This window comes from Strix uralensis, chromosome Z (genome assembly GCF_047716275.1).
Source record: "Strix uralensis isolate ZFMK-TIS-50842 chromosome Z, bStrUra1, whole genome shotgun sequence".
NCBI lineage: Eukaryota > Metazoa > Chordata > Aves > Strigiformes > Strigidae > Strix > Strix uralensis.
The window spans coordinates 86984225-87007405 of record NC_134012.1 but is presented as its reverse complement, the minus strand read 5'-3'; the positions used below and the strand labels follow the sequence as shown (position 1 = coordinate 87007405).

At 41.4% G+C, this 23181-nt stretch overlaps 1 protein-coding gene across 2 annotated transcripts in view; it reads left to right on the top strand.

Moving 5' to 3' along the window:
• The window catches only part of DAB2 (DAB adaptor protein 2), a 28097-nt gene extending 5432 nt beyond the window's left edge, over positions 1-22665 (top strand). Inside the window, exons 2-15 of one of the 2 annotated variants that reach the window (XM_074856575.1) lie at positions 8139-8252; positions 9402-9541; positions 10272-10370; positions 10684-10815; positions 12764-12847; positions 13093-13116; positions 13390-13437; positions 13615-13677; positions 16257-16892; positions 17718-17871; positions 18465-18989; positions 19514-19605; positions 20433-20500; positions 21221-22665. In XM_074856575.1, the coding sequence (XP_074712676.1) occupies positions 8165-8252; positions 9402-9541; positions 10272-10370; positions 10684-10815; positions 12764-12847; positions 13093-13116; positions 13390-13437; positions 13615-13677; positions 16257-16892; positions 17718-17871; positions 18465-18989; positions 19514-19605; positions 20433-20495 (2148 nt within the window). In that variant the 5' untranslated portion in view covers positions 8139-8164 and the 3' untranslated portion in view covers positions 20496-20500; positions 21221-22665. The remainder of the gene's footprint in view (positions 1-8138; positions 8253-9401; positions 9542-10271; positions 10371-10683; positions 10816-12763; positions 12848-13092; positions 13117-13389; positions 13438-13614; positions 13678-16256; positions 16893-17717; positions 17872-18464; positions 18990-19513; positions 19606-20432; positions 20501-21220) is intronic. The other variant, XM_074856576.1, reaches the window with a different exon arrangement.
• The last annotated feature ends 516 nt before the right edge of the window (positions 22666-23181 follow it).

Genomic DNA, 23181 nt, shown 5'->3' with positions numbered 1-23181 from the left:
GCTGAAATAACCTATGATAACAGATTCAGTATGTGTCAAGTTCCTGCTCTGAGGAAGGGAGTGAAAAGCATTGTTATTGGCAAGATTTCTTTGCTATACTAACTAGCAAGCAGATCATAAACAGCCCTTCTAGGCAGGAAGGAGTTAGGAGTACAGTTGGAAATGAAGTGTTTGAGCTGTTGCCTAGTTCAAACTAGTTTGCATCTGGATAAACACTAGCTCCCTTGATTAAGAACTGCTTTGCTTCCAGGTTGTTTGGTATACCCAGTGAGACTCAACAAGCAGGATTGACAGAAGATCAAACGGTGCACACTGCCTGTGAGTAGGCAGGTGATGCTTTCCTGAGCAACAGCTAGAACTGACAACTGAACTTTGGCTCAGGAGTCACTGATTTATGAGGCTTCAGCACTGGAAACTGGAGAGAGTGGTATAGAAGAGCAGTCTCTTAGCATGCTGTCTTTTCTGGAAGACTGATATAAGGAAACCTCTTGTGGATAACCTAAGTGTATTAAGCCTGTGTTGCCAACTGAATAGCTTTCTATCAAGAAAGAGCATACTGGGATATCTATCAATTGCTTTCTAGAAGAAGAATCTGGAGTTCAGATGCTGATATTGCTGGTATGGAGTGAAGGGCTTTATTAATCTAAATGAACTAATAGGTTGGAATGCTAAATGCTGAACAGAGATTGGAAAGGCTGCTACCAAGACTTGTTGCAAATTGCTGTTATTCCTGGAACAAATCATAACTTGAGATGGATTAGCTAGGTGTCTGGATACTACTTTCTGACACTGAAGTTCCTGGCTGAAGAGTAACTCTATCAAACAGACTATGACAGTGATAGTTTCCATCAGTTTGAGATTAAGTTTTCAGGGAACCAGATAGCGCTAGTTCATGAAAAGCATTTAACTTTCTTCCTTTAAAGTAAGCAGAGGGTAATGCTTACTAACAGCTTGGAATGATATCAATTAGCCAGGTACAGCTTGTTTAAACTGGTCATGACTTTTCCTGAGCCCTCTGTTCTAATACTCCTGCAACAGCTGTATTTATTCCCATGGCAACTGGAAGAAAAATTCAAAATAGAGTTATTGTGGTAGCTGGGTTGAGAAGTAACTAATTATCTCATCAGAAACTATGTGCTCAAAAGCATAGTACAACGGCAAAAAATACTGATCCAATTGCACCACTTGAACTGAACAACCTGTTCAGTTCCGGCTGCTAACTTAGCGATGTTCACTTGGCTCTGATTCCAGTGATTCAAGTGTGCAGAAGACACTTTCAGGAACTTTGAATTTCTCTGTTCTTGCTAAAACCCACGCAGCTTAGAAGATACTGAGGCACTGATATGATGGGAACAGACTATTCTGATCAACTGATGAAATAGCATTTGACAAATTGACTGAACTAGTAAGGTGTCTGGGTAGTTTCACAGGCATGATCCTGCTCCAGCAGTGGTACATACCAACATCTGTAGCTCATATGACTAATTAGAGTACTGAGATCTTTATCTACTTTGCTGTTGGTACTGGGGGAAGGGAGCAGCATGAAGGAGGTATGCCCTGATGCGTTCATTACCACACTTCTATCTCGCGAAGTAAGTGAATGTCACCCTTTCATGATTCTCATTACTGGTTGTGTATGTAGCTGCACTATGTGCTGTATCCTGCAATATATTAGTATAGATGTAGCTTATTCCAAAAGGGTATTCCTGTTGGCAGAAGAAGCCCTTGGCACAAGGCTGCCTTAATACCTCAGCAAAATATTGATCCATCTCTTAGGTGAGAGGACAGAACATCAAATGGGGCTTAAAACAAGTTGCATGAAGTTTCCTAAAGTAAAAATCCTGTTAATCTAGAAATATTCTGGCAGACAGGCTTAACTGAGGCCATGATACCATGCAAATGATCTCTTAACCACAAATCATGTTTCTAACTACCTACTGCCTAAACAGGACAGTTAAACAGGTTTTTTTGAACTTAGACTGATCTTGGTTTCCCTGCTATCAAGGAACCGCAGGAGAAACTGAGCGGTGGGGCATCACTAATCTAGACCTTACTGATTGTGGGAATGGCAGATAGCTTCAATTGCCAGGCAAGGCAGGTCAACATCCTTTTCTGTTGTCTCTTACAAGACTAACCACAGGAGCTTGGGTTAGACTTAGCAGTGTAAGAGCATTTATTAAGTCATCTTTCTGGCAAGTGATGCTGCTCTTGCATTCCAGCCATGCTGTAAACTGGAGGGGAGCAGTTCCCAAGATGTCTATGAACTATCTTCCACTTGTCTTTAAGCAGGTACTTGTTATGCATAAGTGTGAACAATACATATCAGGTGTAACCTGCCTGTAGATAAGGCTGGTATCTTTCATATATATTAGTCACTGGCTATGCTAGTTCCTAACAGACAAATTTGATTGTTTTCATAGATGAAACAAACTAATGGTAATGCTTGCAGCAGAACAAGCAGCTGGAATTTTCCATCAGAATCATGGTAATCTTGTGTCATATTACAGAAGGTTTATTCAATTTGAACTCTTAGACACAGTCAAATGCTAGAGCTATGGGTGTTTTAGTAATGAAACAAAACATTTAAGATGATATGTTATTTAACTCCTCAGCATGAATGACCCTGTTTAAAAGGCAAAAGTCTGAATAGCACATTCATGTTTCTGATTTATTAATGCATGCCTAGTGCTTCTCAAGGCTACTTGGGGCACTACCATTGCAGCAGGAACTAGGCAGAAAATGTGATAGTCAGTTATGTGCATAGGGATTTGTTAGATGCAAATGTCAGTCATACAGAGGCTTACACAAATGCACTATTATACTTATAATGTGGGTAGAATGTTACTAGTCAAGATAGTCCATTATTAGTAATTGAATCTGGCTTTACAACTTTGACTCCTGCTAGTCGTTGTATGTATTGCTGTTTAGCCTTTAATCTATTTCCTTAGCCTGCAAAAATGAAGTCTTGAATTCACTCAAGTGGATAGCTTGTTTACCAGCCTTCTGAAAATAATGCTTCTGTCAAGAACTTGATGGCTAGAGATTTCTAAGGATACATTGTGCAGGTCTTAATACAACCTTCTAAGCAGAATAACTTGGCTAACTCTTCAAGAAGGTGCGGGGGAGGGAAGAACCTGCCTTGGAAGCATGTTTAGCACTTGAACTATTGCTGTGCTGCTGGTTCCTACTTCATCCTAACAGGCTATATTGCACTTGGCAGTAAACGCTTCTCTTGTCCTCTCCTGGCCTCTCAGATGCTAATTTGAAGTTAATATTCACATAAAATAACTCTTTAAGCTGAATCATGTACTTGTAGTATAAAGGGACAAATAAGGAGCACAGGCTGTGAAAAGGACAAAGTATTAGACTGCTGAGCAGATGTTTATCTTATCTGCCTTGCCTCTGACTTTTTCAGTGTCCCTAACCTCTTCTCAGACAAGCTTTCATCAATATTAAGGCAATTATCTTTCTCCACTGAGGAGAAAAAGCCTGTCTGTTGGGTGAGGATTATTGTCCAGGCTTTAAATCCCATGACAGACTACAAGCCATAATGAAGATTCTCAATCCCTTGTGCACAGGGCAAAAATATAATCATTAAGGGAGCAGCCATGTTGCCACTGCTTGCTCAAATAAGGGATAACTTGGAAAGCATGTCTTAAGGGAAACTAAATGTTGCTCAACAAAATTGTTTGGCATGTGCTTCAAGTCTTGCTAAGAAACAGGTATTTCAAGCATGACTATCTACAGCTGTCCTTGTAGGGAGTTCAGAGAAGACACCAAGAGCATGGTATGCCCAAAGTCTTACGACTGACTTTCCCAGGGTAGATCTGTGGAAATTAGTACAATGCTGAATGGAGAGTTGCCTGACTTGAGAGTAGGTAATGACTCATATTTCAGGGCCTGTGTGTTGAGGTCCTGAAATGCCCTTTCTTTAAGGAGTGATCAGTACTTGCTCTTCACAGGATAGCTCCTATCGGAAAGGAGAAAGGTACTATTAGTGGTCTCTTAGCAAGCCCTTTTGAAAAATTTTGAAGAATTGAGAAGTGGGTGAGTAAAATGTGGTGTGTATCTACTGATACAGGCAAGAGTTTGGGGCACTTCTTGCTGAGTAGCAACATCCATAAATCTGCAGTCTAAGACTCTTGAAATGGTGCATTTAGCATAGTAGTTAAAATGGATCATACAATTGTATAGTGAGTAATTAAGCTGTGGTGATACCAGTGGACATATCTACATGGAGAAGATTCAAAAGGCGTCACTTAACAGTCTGCTGACATAGCTGCTGTGGGAATGATCTTGTTCTTCACTATGTCAGTATAACTGAAGTCATGCTTGTCCTTGGATAAAAGCACATGCATCTCTAACTCTGCCATACTTCTGGCTGGCTTTTTTCAGAACTCAGAATTCAAGTGTAATAGAACAATTCTAGTCTCTTGTCACCTTACTCCTGCAGTCTGAGTAAGGAAATACTAAGGGACTGAGTACTGTGAAAGGAAGCCTTCTGAGTAAGAGCAAGAACTACAAGCAGAAGTTTTTAACTTCATTTTAGTTACTTGCATGTAAGGCACACCAGCACTTTCCATTACGATAAGCCAAACTTGAGTGTGACAAAGACCTTGCATGGGTTTAACTTGGGTCTAAATCATAGAATACAAACTTAATTGTTTGAGACTCTTGTATTGAAAGTAGACTAAATTACTACTAGCTTTAGCTACACAGTGTTGCTCCCCACCCCAGTGAAATCACAGAATCATCTAGGTTGGAAAGGACCTTGAAGATCATCCAGTCCAACCATTAACCTAGCACTGATAGATCCCAACTACACCATATCCCTCAGCGCTATGTCGACCCAACTCTTAAACACCTCCAGGGATGGGGCTTCCACCACCTCCCTGGGCAGCCCATTCCAACACCTAACAACCCGTTCTGGAAAGAAATGCTTCCTAATATCTAGTTGAAACCTTCCCTGGTGCAACTTGAGGCCATTCCCTCTTGTCCTATTGCTTATTACTTGGTTGAAGAGGCTCATCCCCAGCTCTCTGCAACCTCCTTTCAGGTAGCTGTAGAGGTGATGAGGTCTCCCCTCAGCTCCTCTTCTCCAGACTAAACAGCCCCAGTTCCCTCAGCCACTCCTTGTACGACATGTGCTCCAGACCCTTCACCAGCTTCGTTGCCCTTCTTTGGACACACTTGAGTAATTCAATGTCCTTTTTGTAGTGAGGGACCCAAAACTGAATGTTAAGGTAAAGCCTGAGGCAATTTTGTGATAGTCTTGTGGCTTAAGATGTCAGGAAGTAGTTATTTAAAGTATGAACATGTATTAAGGCAGCCTTTGTCTATCCTTTTATTCTTAGCTCTCCTAATTCTCTTGCTCTAGAGATATGATTCTCAAAGACATTGAGTTCTCCAAAGGTATGATAAATAAACATCATGTAGTGTGAACTCTCACTAGGTGAGATGCACTGTGCCAGACCTCAGATAGGAAAGTATGTCCTACAAACTGGTCAGAAAGCCCTCACTAACCTTCTCAAGTTGTATTGTTAACACTGAGAATGAACTTCTCCACAGTAAGATAGGGAGGGTTTGCAAGGGTTCAGCCAGTCTTGTGTGTATCCTGGCTCATCTTCCTCCACCTTGGGGTTTTGTGCTGTCTGGCTTCCATAGGATGGAAGCAGAGGGCAATAGTGGAATGATGACTAGAGTTTAAACATGGCAACTGCCCATCTGGATTTCTACCACTTTACAGTTACTAAAGTGAAGCCTTGCTTGTGCATATTTTCTCCTCCCTAGGTTTTTTTGCTTGCTATTGCCTCTTAACTTTACTTCAGAGTGAGGTACTTGCTGTGGTTGTATAACAGCAGAAGTGTGTGTAGCTCTACAAATTAAATTGGGAAAGCAGGATTACTGACAGGCAGGACTCAGTGTCTCAAGACTGTTATTTCTTCTTTGCAGCACGGAGCAGGGCAGAATGTCCTAAAGTTATGACTCAGGTCCTACAGAGCATGTCTTAGTTCTGTTCTCCAGGTCTTTTCCTTCTGTTCTCTAAACAGTAACCTTCCAGATGGGGGTGAGTGATTAACTAATGATTCAACCTTAACTCTGTCTTTCCTTCCTCTCTATTTCTGAAGGACTTGATAAATCTAGGGAGAGGCTCACTACACTGAAGTCTAAGACTACCTCTGCCCAAAACTATACAAATAGGCAAGCTAGGCCAGTTTTAGAGTAGAATTCACTGCAGGCTTCACTTTACTGGCTTGATGTGTGGTTTTTCAATGGGCACACTCCTTTTTAGCACTGGTGCAAGTAGCCTGCAAAATCCCCATCGGCTGTAATAGTTTCCCACTTGCTACTTTGTCAGACTGGGCACACAAGCCACTCTTTCAGTGATGACATTTCCTAAATAACCATGGTTTGATATATCAGCTCTTCCTCTAACATCTATTTCTACTTGGAGCCACTTGAAATTTTCACATCAACATCTTTGCTGTCTTGCATCAAATGCTCCGTAGCTTTTGGCAGGTAAGTTGCTTACAAAGAACAGGTATAGCTGCCAGAGATCTTTGCCATATGAGCACTTTTATCTCTGATTTACTTGAGCAATGCTAAATGCAATTCACAAACCATCTGGTAAGCAGCTAGATCTAACTGTGCTTATATTAACAGCTACTTCCCTAAAGGCCTCCTTCCTGCTAAATGGAAATGGAGGCCTTCAGGGTGGAATTCCCTTTTAAAGACCTAGGAATTTGTGTTCTTCCTAGGTTAAGAACCAGTTAGGCATTGATATCCATTACTCTGTGGCAAGTTGGGTGAGTCAGTCTGTAGTTATTGACTTAGTAATGAATTGAGGGAAGAGGAAAAGGCAGGAGTAAGAGCAAAATCCTGAAAGTAACTTCCAAGTAATGCATAAAGCACTAGTTGTAACTAAGGAAAATGAGGAATAGGCTATTGAGAATTACAAGCTTCTAATGCTAGAGGATATGCGATGCTTCAGCACTTGTAGCTGGATACATAGTATGTCTCACATGATGTGCTGAATAAAAGGGGTGGCTTGGTTTATGGCTGATTGCCTGGATATGGGGAAAATTACTAGTAGAGGGTAGCCCAGCTACTTAATCATCTAAACAATCTCTTGGCTTCATTTGCCACCCTAAAATTCAAGGGACTAACTGAAGCCACTGCAATACCCCAGACAGAAGATTCATAGAACAGTTTCTGTAGCAGATATGAACGTCCAGTTCTTTCTGGCTGAGTATAGATGGTCTTCAGAATTTCATAAAGACAATATGAGTCCCTATTTGGTAAGTATGAGTCAATGCTTCAGCTATGTAGGAATAAAAAATAGGGACTACAGATTATTTTTTTAATGTATCTTGTATTTCAGAGGCAGAAGGGTCTCATGACATAGATTTAAGAGTTAAGTCATGCTAGTCTCATAACTTCTGTTAACTTGCAGGTTTGTTATTTTTTAAAAAAAAACCCACTACGGTTACTTGATTGTTACTAAGACAAGGGTGTGGGGTTTTGGTTTTGTTGTGTGTTTTTTTTTTTTTTTCCCAGAACAGTCTGTCTGCAGCCTAAGGAATTTATTTGCTTTTCGCTGTTGGGTGGTATAACCTCAGACTTCCACTGGTTATAGAAACATGAATAAGATCTAGTGGCTGCTTTTGAGTGTTCTGGTGTCATCTTCATGGGTGTTTGGAACAGATCCTAGCAAATGTTTCTTGCATTCTCTCCTATCCTACTACAGAGATGCAGCTGGCAGTGCTGGAGGAGAATAAAACAAAATATCTGAGGTTCTATAAACAGCTTGAAAGGGTAAAAAGCTAAAGGTTGACAGATTAAAACAGGATGATGCAAGTACAGCCTGTGAAGGTAGGTCAGTGTGATCTACTGATTAGGTATTACTGAGGTGAGAGTTCATCATGTAGTGGTCATAACTTCATGCTCTCTGTAGCCCGAGGTGAATAGACAGTGAGTCAAACTTCCTATATGATCCCTATTAAAACTTTCAGACATTTGTGGGCTTCAGTGCTCAGCAGAACAAAACTGGACTAACAGGTCTAATAAGAATATTTCTTCTTCAAGGTAAAATATTATGTCTACCTACTGATTGTTATTTGTATTTTTAAAAACTACAGCAATCATAGCTGACCACCATCTCATCATGTCTACTGAAGCTACAACTGTCAACAGCCAGCCTGAACAACAGGCTCCACCAAAAGCACAACATTCAAAGAAGGAAAGAAAGAAAGGTAAGAAATGTTTACTTCTTGAACACCTCTTCTAGTTCAGTGTCCTTAATCTTTTGCACTTGCCTAAAACTAAGATCATTCTCACAGCATAATTAAAATAACTGAGGCTTCAAGCTGACTGGAAAAGTGAGTAAATAAGCTAGTAAAATAAACCTAACCAGAAGGTAAGCTTTTAGCTTGAAAGGTTTTTTTCTAGCCTTGAGTTCTAAAGCTCAGTTCTACTTGTTAAATGACTCATTTACTGAGCCTGACAAGTCACCAGAAGCCCAGAGAATTAAAAGCTTCCTGAGGAGGTGACCAGACCCAGGACCATCCAGGAACCTGAACTTGCTTCCTCCCCTCCTGCTAGAGGGATGAATGCTCTGGACATAGATACAGATTCTAGTCCAGAGAAGCTAGAAAATATAAGAATTATTGTAGACCAGATAATAGATTTTTTGGTAGATTAGGTCATGTAAATATAATTCTTATACAGAAATACATACCAAGGTACACACTCAGAGTGTGTTGAGCATACAGAGAAGAAAAGCAAGCAGTTCTGAGAAGTAGTGTGAACAGCAGAAGTAGCGAATTAGGTAAAATCCTAAGTGATTTACATGGATAGGAGTACCAGGACTACTTGTAGAAATGATGGTGCTGATAGAAAGTTCTAGTACAGGAACCAGGAGATTCTTGCACACCTAGAAGAGATCTGACTGCACCAGAACTAGGGACTAACATCTGAAAGGCTTATTGAACATCCTGTATGGCCATGGGAAGTACCATTTCTGCTTGGTGTTTTTGTTTAGTACTTACATCTACTTGGCTGTTGCCTATAAATATTTCAGTCTTTTATGTGGCAAAGAATTGTTCTGAGGTCCCCAAATATTAAGCACTGGGCTCCACTCTTTGAACTGGGGCCAGATTCTGCAAGAGCACTGTGACCTTAAAGGATTAACTCTTGCATTGCACACAGCACTGGAAGGACTAGGGGTTGTTAGTCAGCTATACTCAAGGGACAGTTTTAATATGTACTTATATGGTAGATTTTTTAAAAGATCTCAGTCACAACATAGACATTTCTCTTAAAAAAACAAAAAAAAACCAAACAAAAAACAAAACAGCAAATAAACACCAAAATACCCAACCAAAACTTTTCTCTGTCTCCAGGGCCAGAAAAGACAGATGAATCTCTCTTGGCCAGATTTAAAGGTGATGGAGTAAGATACAAAGCTAAACTGATTGGCATTGATGATGTCCCAGAGGCAAGAGGAGACAAAATGAGTCAGGATTCAATGATGAAACTGAAGGTAAGGGCTTGAGCTGGCATGTAAGAAATAACTTCTGGGTAGCCTTCAGAAGGCAGATCAAATGGTCACTTTGGCACAATTTCAAATACAGCTTTATGGTAACATAATAACAGCACCATCCTAGATGGATGTTACTTCTAAAGCTGTAACCCCTTGTTCAAAGGACAATATTTCTCTAATAGCTTGGAAATGCTCCTTTGGGTCTCCTGTAGGCATGCAGTATGGATGCTAATAGCATGGATGTGATCACAAATAGTGAGCTTGGGCTTTAAATGGGGACAAGGGGGCTCTTCGCAATTTAAAAATGACATCAAAGCACAAGTTGGCATCTGGTGGCAATAGTGACACCAAGAGATACAGATAAGCCAAAGAATAAATGAGATCCTTCAGCAATAAAGATGATTACTTCTGAAGTGCAGAACACCCATATAGCTTCAGTCAGGCCAGGAAAGCCGGTAAAGATGCTGCTACTGTAACAGTTTTGTGAACTAAGATAAGTTTTAAAGCTCTAAAACATTTACAGAGGAAACATAATCTAGTTCTGAGGTGTCACTTCAAACCTAGTCTATATGTTGCAAGTGGAATGCTGCTCTAACTGTGCAGTTGCATAGGCATGACTAGATGAGCACTGGTACAGTCACAGCCATAGGCTCATGAGGAATGTAATGAAAAAAGTTAAAGCTCAATCTAACAGAAGTCTCATCAATACTTTGATATTCATACTCTTTAGGGAATTGCAGTGGCAGCCCGTTCCCAGGGTCAACACAAACAGAAGATCTGGGTGAACATCTCCCTCTCTGGTATCAAGATAATAGATGAGAAAACTGGGGTAAGATATGACTTATTCTCTTAATATGATTCTTAAAGTAAGTGAGGCACTTGGAAGTTAGACCAATCTGAACTAGATTTGTTAACAACATTGTGCCCCCCTTCTACATACAAAAATTGACTTATGAAATGGGTTATAATGCTGAAGCCTTCTACCACAAAGATAGCTACAGCCTAGTGTGGTTAGTCAAAGGCAGATAAATCTGAATCTTTAACTGAAGCCTTCTAACAGTCTCAATCATCCTGACTGCAGAGAAGAGCAGCTATTAGTCTCCAGCAATTTAAGCCAATGCATCTTTTTTTCCCAATTCTAGGTCATAGAGCATGAGCATCCAGTAAACAAAATCTCCTTTATTGCTCGGGATGTAACAGACAATCGTGCCTTTGGCTATATATGTGGAGGAGAAGGCCAGCACCAATTTTTTGCTATAAAAACAGCACAACAGGTATGGATCAGACACCCTTTTCCACTTCCTATGAATAAAGCTATTGTGTGAACACTTAACATGTGACAAGGGTGTAGTGTTTTGCTGGTAGCCCTATGGTGTATAGGGGAATACCAGCACACATGGATAGACTCTTCTAGAGGAGGGCAGTAGGAATTGACTGTATCACCAGTGGCTCTTACCTTGTTCAGTTTCTCTGTAGTCCAGAATAACACTCAAGTAGCCTTGCTTACTATGATCAACCTTGCATAACATGTCCGTGCACCATGGAAGTCATTGATATGAACAGAGCCATTATTGTGAGCTTTCCTGTACAGTGGCCTGTTAGTGAGAATGCTAATTCTTGAGTCAAATAGCCAGAGCTTCACTCAGAATTAACAGGAATGGTGTTAGCACTCCACTAGTCCAGTTCTCATGATGCTTTGTCTTGTGCAGCAGTGAAAACAGGCTTACACAATTGCGATTAGTGTTTCTGGGGCTAGTGAATGGCAGGTCTGGTCCTCCTAGAGTCACTTCTGGGAGAGATTCTGATCCTTCTGTGATAGGTTTCCCCCATGCAGAAATCCTGTATGCAGAGTTTGTGCCTCTGAAGAGAATCTGCACATAAGCAGTATTGAAAACAAGCTACTTGTAATTACCGCTGAGTATTATGAAGCTTCCTAAACAGTTTATTAGCTTGTCATGATAATGTCTTTATAATAGTCACTATAATAGGTTCATGAGCCAAGACTCCAAAGCTAGTAATTTCTTCATACACATTCCTGCCTGCCCTCCTGGAGAACCTGTTGGAAACTTCAGACCCACTATAGATGGGACTAGAGGGGTTTCTTGCTGGAGCATGTTACTACTTTAGTAACAGCTGTAACACCCTCTCCTAAGCCTCTTTTATTAGTTTATCAGAGTCCTGTGTTGTATTGGCTTCACTGGAATTGTAGATTAAGTACAAAAGGCTTCTGTGTGCGCTCTGGAGCGGAGTCTGTTCTCCCAGGGGTTTTCACCACAGGCTGCTGCTTGCCAGCCTATAAGCTTATCCAAGCTGTAGACAGCTCTTTACTTGCTGCTTGTTGTTTTTAACACAAACTTGCCTAGCTGAGAAGGACTTCTGCAGCTCTAGACTGCTGCAGCTGTATTGTTTTTCAAAGGTGATAACTCTTGAAATGGCTTCTGCTGCAGCTGCATGTCTAAAACCCCTGATAGGAGAGTATGATTCTCAGATATAAACAGTGAGATCTGATCAGCAGATTCCCTGCTTGAGACAAAGGTAGTGGCTGAACAGGGGGACTTGTCCTACTTTAGACATTGACACAGCTGCTGTATGCCTCAAGCAAAAGTTCCAATTAGGTATAGCTGAACCTGCCACCATTTCAGCAACCAATCAAATCATTCCTGTTAACAGATGTGCAGGGAATGCAGTGCCTTTCTAGTTCACACTAGATTTTCATCCTGATACAGATACCGCCTAAAGCTGCTCTATACATTTGAGGTGATGATAATCTTACCTTATGCTTGCCTTGCTGAATTACTATTTTCAACCTGTTTAAAATAAATGGAGTTTTAACTATAGAAGCTTTCTCTAGGTTCAGTGTTGGAGTTGGTAGAAAACAGGCAAATGCAAAATGGTTTTTCCCTCATGAGACTACCAGAGAGCTTGGATAAACTTTGTACTTTTGGGGAAATATGATTAGGACTTGCCATGCACTTATGTAATCTTGCACTACAAACATGCATGTTTTTTAGTAAAAAAATACATCCACTTTTCCTGTGGAGTTAACAGTCCTAAACTGTTTGTGCCCCATTACCCTTAGATTCTGCATAAGCTTTCTTGTTTTTCCTGTTATCTCAACCTTACTGTTGCACCATTTTGGAAAGTTTGGCTTGGTGCATAGCTTGCTTCAGTGGAAGTCCAGGGAGGAGTAGTACATGGCCTGAAATCTACATTCTTTTTCAGGCTGAGCCTCTAGTTGTTGATCTTAAGGACCTCTTCCAACTAATATATAATATGAAGAAGAAGGAAGATGATGACAAGAAAAAGGTGAGTAAAATTACAGAAGCTGTATTAGTCTGTGTAGAACTAAAGCTTGCTTCAACTTTGGCTTGGCTTTTGGGCTCTTGTAAGATTTGACACTGAGGTCTGTCTAAATCCAGGATTACTTGAAGCTCGTTGGTAGTTGTACTAGCAGTTTGTTTACCTTCTAGCTCTGGTAAGCTCTCCAGATGGAAAGGCTTTGGATATTCTACATGATATCTAGGTACTAAAAGCCTTCTTTTCTTCTTTAGAGTGAAGAAGCAAGTAAGACTAAGGTAAGTCACTCCAACTCAGCCTCACTTGATTGGGTATGCTACTGCAAAACGACTAGTTTTGACTTTGTTTACACTGCCAGAATTATGGAGGCAATATCAGGTGCCCAGTTACATTGAAATGGAAATAAAAGGGTCCTAAAGAATTAATGCTGAGTAGTGATCTCCCTCATACTTCCTTTTTTCATCATTTACTCTTTGAAGCCTGCAAGTCCCTTGTTCAAGGCAAGTTTAGATCCTTCAATTATTGCTGATACTGTTATCAATCTATTACAGAATGGTGGTGAAGCACTACCTGCTGATCAAGTTGAAAAAGTGAAACTGGTAGGTTAAATTTTAGAACTTTATGCTGATGCCATTAAGGAGTTCATAACTGCCTCCACATTGTGTGGAAAAAGCAGTATTTATAGATGCATTTACAGTAGATCAGCATAATGCTTGATTCTTGCTCTTGCAAGAACTCTAACAGATACCAATTCTTTCAATATTTCTTGCTTCAAGGGGACTGACCAAATGGACTTGTTTGGGGATATGTCCACACCTCCTGATATGAGCAGTCCCACAGTAAGTAGAATTTAGCTTAGCTGTCTTGGCTTTTGCTTTGAGAGAAAACTTAGTCCTAGTAATAAGATCTGTTTTTACTTTTAGTCCTGGTTTCTCGTTTCACTGGGGCATCTGTTTAGCTATCATCAGTGTACTAGTGTCTCAGGGATATAATACTCTACTTACTAACTAGAGTAGCTAGTGCCATTCTTATCCAGCAGAGTTCACTTGAGACCATGACAAAGATAACCCTGTATTGTTAGTCATAGAATCACAGAATGGGGCTGGGTTGGAAACCCAAAAGATCATCTAGTTCCCACCCCCCTGTCATGAGCAGGGACACTTTCCACTAGACCAGGTTGCTCAAAGCCCTGTCCAACCTGGCCTTGAACCCTTCCAGGGAGGGGGCAGCCACAGCTTCTCTGGGCAACCTGTTCCAGTGTCTCACCACCCTCACTGTAAAGAATTTCTTCCTTATATCTAATCTAAATCTACCTTCTTTCAGCTTAAAACCATTACCCCTCATCCTATCACTAAACTCCCTGATAAAGAGTCCCTCCCCATCTTTCCTGTAGCCCCCTTTAAGTACTGGAAGGCCACTATAAGGTCTTCCCGGAGCCTTCTCTTCTCCAGGCTGAACAACCCCAACTCTCTCAGATTGTCCTTGTAAGAAAGGTGCTCCATCCCCCTGATTGTGACTCTCCTCTGGACCCACTCGAAGGGTCTTTATGTGGGGGCCCTGGAACTGGGTCTCACAAGAGTGGAGTAGAGGGACAGAATCACCTCCCTTGACCTGCTGGCCACACATCTCTTGATGCAGTCCAGGATGTGGTTGGCTTTCTGGGCTGTGAATGCATGTTGCTGGCTCTAATACCACTTAGAACCCCAAGTCCTTCTATGCAGGGCTACTCTCAATCCACTCATTGCCCAGCCTGTATTTGTGCTTGGGATTGCCCTGACCTATGTGCAGGACCTTGCACTTGACCTTGAACTCCATGAGGTTTTCATGGGCCCACCTCTCCAGCCTGTCCAGGTCCCTCTGGATGGCACATCCCTTCCCTCCAGCGTGTTGACCGCAGCACACAGCTTGGTTTTGTTGGCAAACTTGCTGAGGGTGCACTCAAATCTGGAGAGGGTCCATATTTTCCCTAGTCTTCCTTTTATCACCAATGTACCTATAGAAGCTTTTCTTGTTGCCCTTGACGTCCCTGGCCAGATTTAATTCTATCAGGGTTTTGCCCTTCCTAACCTGACCCCTGTCTGCTCAGACAGTTTCTCTGTATTCCTCCCAGGCTACCTGTCCTTGTTTCCACCCTCTGTAGGCTTCCTTTTTGTGTTTGAACTTGTCCAGGAGCTCCTTGTTCATCCATGCAGGCCTCCTGGTGTTCTATCTTCCTCTTTGTCAGGACACATAGCTCCTGAACTTGGAAGAGGTGATCCTTGAATATTAACTAGCTTTCTTGGGCCCCTTTTCCCTCCAGGGCTTTACCCCATGCTACTCTGCCCAGCATATCCCTGGAGAGGCCAAAGTCTGATCTCCTGCAGTCCAGGGTAACGATGTTGCTGTGTGCCCTCCTCACTGCCCTAAGGAACTTGAACTGCACCATTTCATGGTCACTGTAGCAAAGACTGCCCTTGAGCTTCACACTCCCCACCAGCCCCTCCTTGGTGGTGAGAACAAGGTCCAGCATAGCACTTCTCCTTATGGGCTCCTCTATCCCTTAGAGAAGGAGGTTATTAATGCACTCCAGAAACCTCTTGGATTGCCCCTCCAACAAATATTGTTGTCCCTCCAACAAATCAGGGTGAAGTCACCCATGAGGATCAGGGCTTGTGGACATGAGGCTGCTCCTGTTTCTCTATACAAGGCCTCAAGTAATCCTCAAGAATCCTTATGTAAGTCCCTCAGTGGTCTCTTGGCCATTCTGGATGAGTAGCCCTAGCTCAAGATGTGGCCTAACTCTACAAAAGTGTGCAAACATTGTCATAGCTCAGCATGACACCCCCCCCAAGATCCTACCAGTTTACTTTGGCACTGTAAGCTATCATCAGCCATGATACAATTGGTGCTGTCAATCCAGGTAGTGACCAGGTTATGCCCTTCTATTGCCTGCTTGGTGGAGAGGTGACATGTTAACATCTTCCACTGGAAAATAGCTCTCCAATCTTACTCTGAAGCTAAGACTGCAACTTGAAGTCATGGTAAGGCAGTGTGATTTCACAACTTGTTAAAACAAAGGACTAGATCTCAAACAGGGGTTCTGGACTCAAGTGAAAGCCTAGGTGTAATTAGTGCTTAATGACTCTACAGTCTCTAAGCTGTAGAACAAACATCTGATATTTAACTAATGCATCTTAGAAGAGGTGGTTTTAACATCGAGTTTCTGAACCTAAGTAGCTGTGACTTGACCACAGCCAGCAGTGCTTGCACTAATGACTTTGAAGTTGCACTAAAGCTTCATCTTCTATGTCACAGTGAATACTTATTTGTGTAGAATGTTGGATGCTAGGATCTCTCCTTTTGCAGCTGTTTTCCTTGAGCTTGTCTACTATGCAGCAAGTCCTACATAAAACTTTTATTTTTCTTTTTGAACAAATAGGAAGCTAAAGAGATTCTGTTAGTGGATCTAAATTCTGAAATTGAGACCAAACAGACTTTTACAAAAGAGGATCTCTTCTTGAATGGCATCACAACCTCTACTCCACAAAAAAAGTCACAGCCACACTTCTTGCCTGAGAGTGCCTTCACTACCAATCTCAGCTTCTTTCCCACACCTAATCCAGACCCTTTCAGTGATGATCCTTTTGCACAACCAGACCAATCGGCACCACCTTCACTTGATTCTCTAAAATCTGCTGATCAGAAGAAGGAGGGTCTGAGTACCTTATCACTGGTGGGTGATGGTGCTTCAAATGGTGATATAGACTACTTTGGTAAACAGTTTGACCAGATTTCTAATAGAACTGTCAAACAAGAAGCACTAACAAGCCAGTGGCCACCTGAGAGTAAGTCGCCTGGAGCAAGAACTCCAAATGGGGTACCGGAGAGAGAACAGAATGGCTTTCTTAAAGCTCCGTCAAGCCTGTCTGTGGAAGGTCCTTCCAAAGGAGTATCTCTGCAGAATGGAGTAAGGCTGGATTCTGAAAGCAATATCCAGGTCATGTCAAGTGAGTCTATAACAATTAGCCCACCACCACAAAGTACCAAGCCAGGAAGAGGAAGGAGGTCTGTCAAGGTGAACAACGTTCAAGTAATTAATGGTGATATGCATGCGCTTACTTAAAGAAGCTGGGTGAAGGAAGCTTTTATTTCTTCATACTGTGTAACTGGCTAAATAGCTTCACATCTACTTCTCTTCTACATTCCATGCTTACTCTAACCTCTCTGCAGCCATGGTACATTCTAACATTCATGAATGCTTCACAGTAGCTATGGTCACTAAATGATATACTCTCTTCCTTAATGCTGCCATACTTCTGTAAAAGTCTGGTAAGTATGCTGCTATGTATATTGATACATAATGTCAGAACCTGTTAAGATAGCTGTATGCCCATCAACCTGTGGTTTCATAACAATGAGGTACTAGTACTAGCTTACAGAAACCTATATAGCTTCTCAGTACCTGCCTACTGAGGGCAATCTCAGTGACACCCAGGGTGGCTCTGGGTCAGCTGCATTTGTCTTGGACTCAAATAATGCAAAACTCTGTTGCTGACCTTGCTACAACTGCACGGGTCACTGCAGACTGACCAGGAATGTTTAGAGGGGTGGGGGACAGAGGGAAGCTCATACTATAGCAAATAAATCTGTCAGTTTAAGTCTTATTCTTCTGCTGTTGACTTGTGACTACTATATATTATACTGACTTAATGCCATGTATCTCAGTAGGCATGAACAAAATGGTGAAGTTTAAAACTCTTATACTTGGTCTCTAAAGGATATATCAAAGCTTCCTGCTCTGTTCTAGCTGAAATAACAGCTTGTAGCTCTGGACTAGGGAGTCTTGATCATGCTAGCATGTGTTCTGCCACGCCATCTTACAAAGCTTTTTTCTTCCTAGGCTGCATCGAACTACTTACTTAGCTCAGACTTCTTTGTGCCGACTACAGAGAGCCTCGGCTTGACCTTAGCGGTACAAAGAGGACCTGCGCCAACTAGCTCACCGGACCACTTCAAAACAAGTCAGACTACAGCACCTCCATTGGCTGGTCTAGGTTAGTTCACAAAGTGAAGGTCTTGCTCCAGTCTAAGATATCTGCTAACACCAAAACAGAGGTTCTAGTTTTCATTTACTTCATGTGTAGTGTCATGCTCTTCAATTCATGTGCTATCTGCCCTAAACTCTTCAATTCATCAGTAGAAGCCTAAACTCTGCATCCTTAACTGGAACAGGGTTTTTTGCTTTAACTTTGACAGCAGATTGCTGCTTCAAGTACACAAGGGTCTAGTGAGCCAAGCACAATTGGGGAGGCTGGGATAACACTGCTGCAGAGTCTTAATTTGCACAAAAGTAACTATATGGCAAATGCATCTGTCACTTCTGTGCTAGGACTATGTATGTTTCTCCTTCTGTTATATCAACTTCAATTCTGTTCTTCCAGGACCAAAATGGAGCTAAGTAAAAATCGTTAACCCCCTTCTCCCCTTCCCCCAAAATTACTTGATATTTTTTTTAAGTGTAAATCAACAGATGTTTGTAAACAGTACATGAAAAATATTTTGCTGGTACTCTCAGTTGAATTGATATATACTCCTGCTTGAGGTCTTCAGATCACTGAAGTGCTGTGTAACAACAATCTCCCTCCAGGTGGCTTTCCAGTAACTTCATCACACTGGAGTTCAGAGACACCTACCTTCACTCAGGCTGCATCAGTCTTTTCTGGGTCTATGATACCTGCTCAGCCTACAGGATTTACCCAACCACTTGCCTTTAGTACTCAAGCAGTGCCAAGCTGGAAACAGCCTGCGTCTTTTGGTTCAGCAGCCCCTCAGTCTTCTGGTCTCTGGGCACAGCCAGCACAAGTTTCATCTAGTTCATGGGCACAGACATCCAGTGCTGTAAGTCCCTTCCAGAGTAGTGTGTTTCCAACTTCAACACTACCTGCTCAGACCTCATCTGTACTGCCCTCCAAGTCAATAACTAGCCCACCTCAGCCACCACCTAGAACTGCACCTCAGAAGGAGCTATCTAAGAAAGAGAGTGATGCTTTTATTGCTCTGGATCCACTTGGTGATAAAGAAGTGAAGGATGTCAAGGAAATGTTCAAAGACTTCCAGCTGACAAAGCCACCTGCAGTACCAGCAAGGAGAGGAGAGCAGCAAAGCCTTTCAGGTGCTTCTAGAGCTTTCAGCAATTATTTTACTAGTAAAGCAGGCATTCCTCAAGATAGTACATATCATGATAACATGGAAGCTAGCAAGCTGTCTGCCAAAATGATTGGTAAAAACATTTTTCCTTCTGTTTGGATAGCTGCTGAGGGATTGGGATGGTTGATCACTAGTCTTTTCTGATATAACTGAAAATTTGTTTTAATAGTTACTGAAACAAGGTTGAAGGACTGTCTCCCCTAATAATGTTACCGAATTGATCAATATCAGTGGCCAAACACTGACACCTAGTGCTTAAACTGCTTTACTAGAATGAGATAAACTAGGTCTGTACAGTGTTAGAGGTCCCATCTAGCTTACGTGTAGTGAGGGACAAGCACAAGATAAAATTTTGAGGTCACTCAAAGCAACTTCCATGTGGGGTTTTTTGTGTATCTAATTAGATGGGCTTTGGTGTTGCTATACAGGCAGAGATGAGTACTTGTTAAAGCTGTTAAGTGATTATAGCAGTATGTCTCTCTTCCTTAGAACCACCAAAGCCTGTTCCCCGACAAAGTGTGCTGTCAGCTGATGGCCTGCTTGAAAGTCAAGTTAAAACAGACCTTTCCAGTGCCTCATCTGTAAGTAGTAAAAAAACCCTAAAAACCCAAACAACAAAACACACAAAAAACCACCCACGGACTTTCTTTCCTCTCAACCACAGGGGTGCCTGTGTCTGAGCACTAGCTTAGTTCTGCCTGTAGAGGCCATGGAACAAAACTTTTTGTGTGTCTGGAGCTAATACTTTATGTAACAGAGGGCATTTGTTGCAAGAAGGCTAACAAAGTATGATGCCACTTGGCTTGGGTCCATAACCAGTTCCCCAAGTTGCAAGACCTGGTAGGAAGTTCTTCAGTATTGGGAGCTTCTACAAAAGACTGCAAAATAATGTAGCTGCAGAAGTCTTCCACTTGGGTTATACTTACCTTTCTGTGGAGTAGACTGAACAGTGTGGACTATGCAGCTCTCTTCCTGAACAAATGGGAGCCTCCCATGTTCAGTAACTCCTGGGGGAGGAAGTGGCTTAACCACATCACTCAATTTGGGACACAGCACTTGGAGCCCCTGGTGGAAACTCTGATCCAATTCCAGAATGCTGACTTAAGACATCTAGCATTTGACTAAAATGGATCTCATCATGACTATGCTGGCTCAGCTCCAAATGGGTGTTCAGAAAGCACACATGGCTTTTCTGAAAGATACCTTGCCTCAGACTAGCATAACTGCTAACATGGCCTCAGAGCCCTGTTTTCTTGTTAAAGGAGTATAGTTAATGTGTGTTTTGCAGGGATTCTGCAGCATTCTTTCTAGATGGTGTGCAAATGAGGAACTAGATGATACAGCCATGCAGAGTAAACCTAGTGAAAACTGGAAATCCACTAACAGCCTATGATCTCTCTTTCCATAGAAGGAATCTCAGAAACCACCTTCTGATCCTTTTGGTGATCCTTTTAGCAACCTATTTGCATAAATCAGGTAAGTATTCCACCAATAAGACAACCTGCTTCATTCTCTGAACTTGATTCAGAAAACCTTTGGTAAAGAGCTGGCTAAAAATTACACTAGCTTAACTCTGCTCCTATGAAGTATGGCAAACAGTCCCTAGAAGAATACTTCTGCTAGAGTACCTCAAGTCAGACTTGTACATAGCTGCATTCTGGCTAAGACTAGCCAGCTTCACTTTCTTAGAAATAAAGATTTTATTCTTCTATAGACTTAAGTCTCAAGGCCACAATAGATCTAGATTTCCTTTCCTTGAGGAAAGTTAATGAGTAAATATGTGCTGCAAAACTCGGAAGGCTCACTAAATTCCTTCAGATACCTCTTTAAGAGAGTGTTAGCACACAGAGCCCCATACAGCTTTCTGAAATTTAATCCCCTAAATAATTGTGGGTTTGTGCTCTGGGTGAACTGGAGTGAAAACAGAATAAGGGCTCTTATGAGAGCTTTTGTTACTAGAAACTAACGTAACTCAAAATTTTGTGCTATTGATTAGAGAATATGAACTATCAAACTAGCAAATCTATTCTTCTGCCACAACTCTAAGTCTTCCCCTGAAATACTGTCTGGCTTCTAACAGAAGGCAAGTGTTGCTATTTATTGCTTTAGTTTTGTTCTCAGTATCTCTAAGCTAGTTTAAGAAATAAAACTATAATTTATAGCCATCCTAACACTAAGTCCTTTTCATCATACTAGGCATAACCAGAAAAAGACAAATGGAATAACTGGACCTCTTCTCAACATGATTTTTCTACATGTTTCACTTTGCTGTATGCCAATCTTGCTGCTGTTCCATGATGTCTGTAATCTAAAATGAGTCCAGGTGGATTGAAACACAAACCCTCAAAGAACATGCTGTGAAGACAATAATTCAGGGCAAAGCAAATGGAGAGTTGGACTTATGCTGGAGACCCAGATTCAAATTGGTGGATGTTAATTTTACTTTAGTTCTCTGCAATCCTTCACAGAAGAGCTTAGCAATATTAAATCATGTGTCTTGTAAACACTGTCACCACAATTCCTCTTTCTGTAGCACTTACTGTCCTAAAATACAGGAACTGAATGTACCTGGGGAAGTATTGCCTTCACATAAGGGAATTGAATTAGTAGTTATCACTCCATACCTTAAACAACTAGGTTAGTTGCCTGTTATCACAACAGCGGCCAGTTGTATAGTTAAGTGGATACTACTCAATTTTAATTGGTGACTGGACATATGATTTTGTCTGAGTCACAAAGATGTAAACTGTATGGTAGGGGAAAAAAATCCAATACTTGTCTATTTAACTAATGGAAAAATTATCATTCTGCCATACATGTGTGATAAGGGGATACCTCTGGGGTCTAACAGAACTGCTGGACTCCTGAGTACTAGAGGTCTACACTGTACGGTCAGATAAGCTGAAACACTTATTACAGAACACTGAGATAGTCATAGACACTAACTGTTGGTGCTAAATGGCTTTTTTCAGGGAGGGAAATCTACTAGGATTGCTTTTCTGTTAAGATGGCTTGGCAGACACATGGAACAAGCAGATAGGCTTCTTGCATATATATCAGTGAATGTCCCTGATGTTGCTCAGTTTGAGTTGTCACGTGGTGTAGTGTGGCATGTTTCCAGTATGTTAGAAAGCAAAAAGACAATCATGGCTTCACTCCATGCCTAGAGTCCTTGGGAACAGATGTACCACCTCTGTGCCATTAATGTGAGGTAGTCCCTCATCTCTTGAAAACCATACCTTTTCTAAAAAACCTCTTTACTAACATCTTTAAATCAGTTGGTTATAACTCACTGTAACATCTACATTCTTGGCCAGTGGTGGCAGCTGATGTGTCAGAGGTTTTTCTATTAATACTAAGCATAAACTTGAAATAGTATTGTTAAATACTGAAGCAGTTGCTGGAGAGTGAAGAAAGTCAACTTGAATACAGACTTAGTACCCAATTCAGCCAGTCATGCAACTAGTCTTGTGTATGAACCTCTCTTGCACTTTCTGTAATGCAAAAAAGCTATGAATTCAAGTATTTGTCTCAAACTGGAAATGTAGAAACTTATGGATGTTACACTGTTATATAAAACTGTAGTATCTCAAGTGATGTTACTTTATGATATTAAACAGAAGCAACTCTTCATACTAAAACATCAGTGTGGCTGTTGATTCTGTCCTCCATAACTCAATCTTGTGGTCTAGCTGACACTAGGAGTTCAGAGACTGCTAAGAATTGTTTCTCACAGGTTCTTACTATAGCTCTCTGATAGCAAGGTCTTAAGGCTTTATGTAGCTTCTTCCCTCAGGCCTGTTCAGCAAATGCTGTCCCGCAGTAAAACATAAAATCCCTGGCTGACTTTGTAAACTGTCACTAGAAGCTTGTTCCATTAGCTGTTCAGCCTGAGTTTGTGGCTACTAAAGATGCCTTCTTGCTTGCTTCTGGAGGACCATGGAAGCTGGGTACTTAAATTGCATTGCATTCAGATCTTTCATTAGTTCAACTTGTCTATTCCAACTTTGCAGGAGGGCTAAACTGATGCTGGGAAAACTAAATTAGAACACTTAGATCATGTTCACAACAAATTTTACAACTCGTTTAATGCAGATGGCTAAGAAGAATAAAACCATTGGAAAATTACTGTTTTAGACTAGTCTTTAGTACTGGAG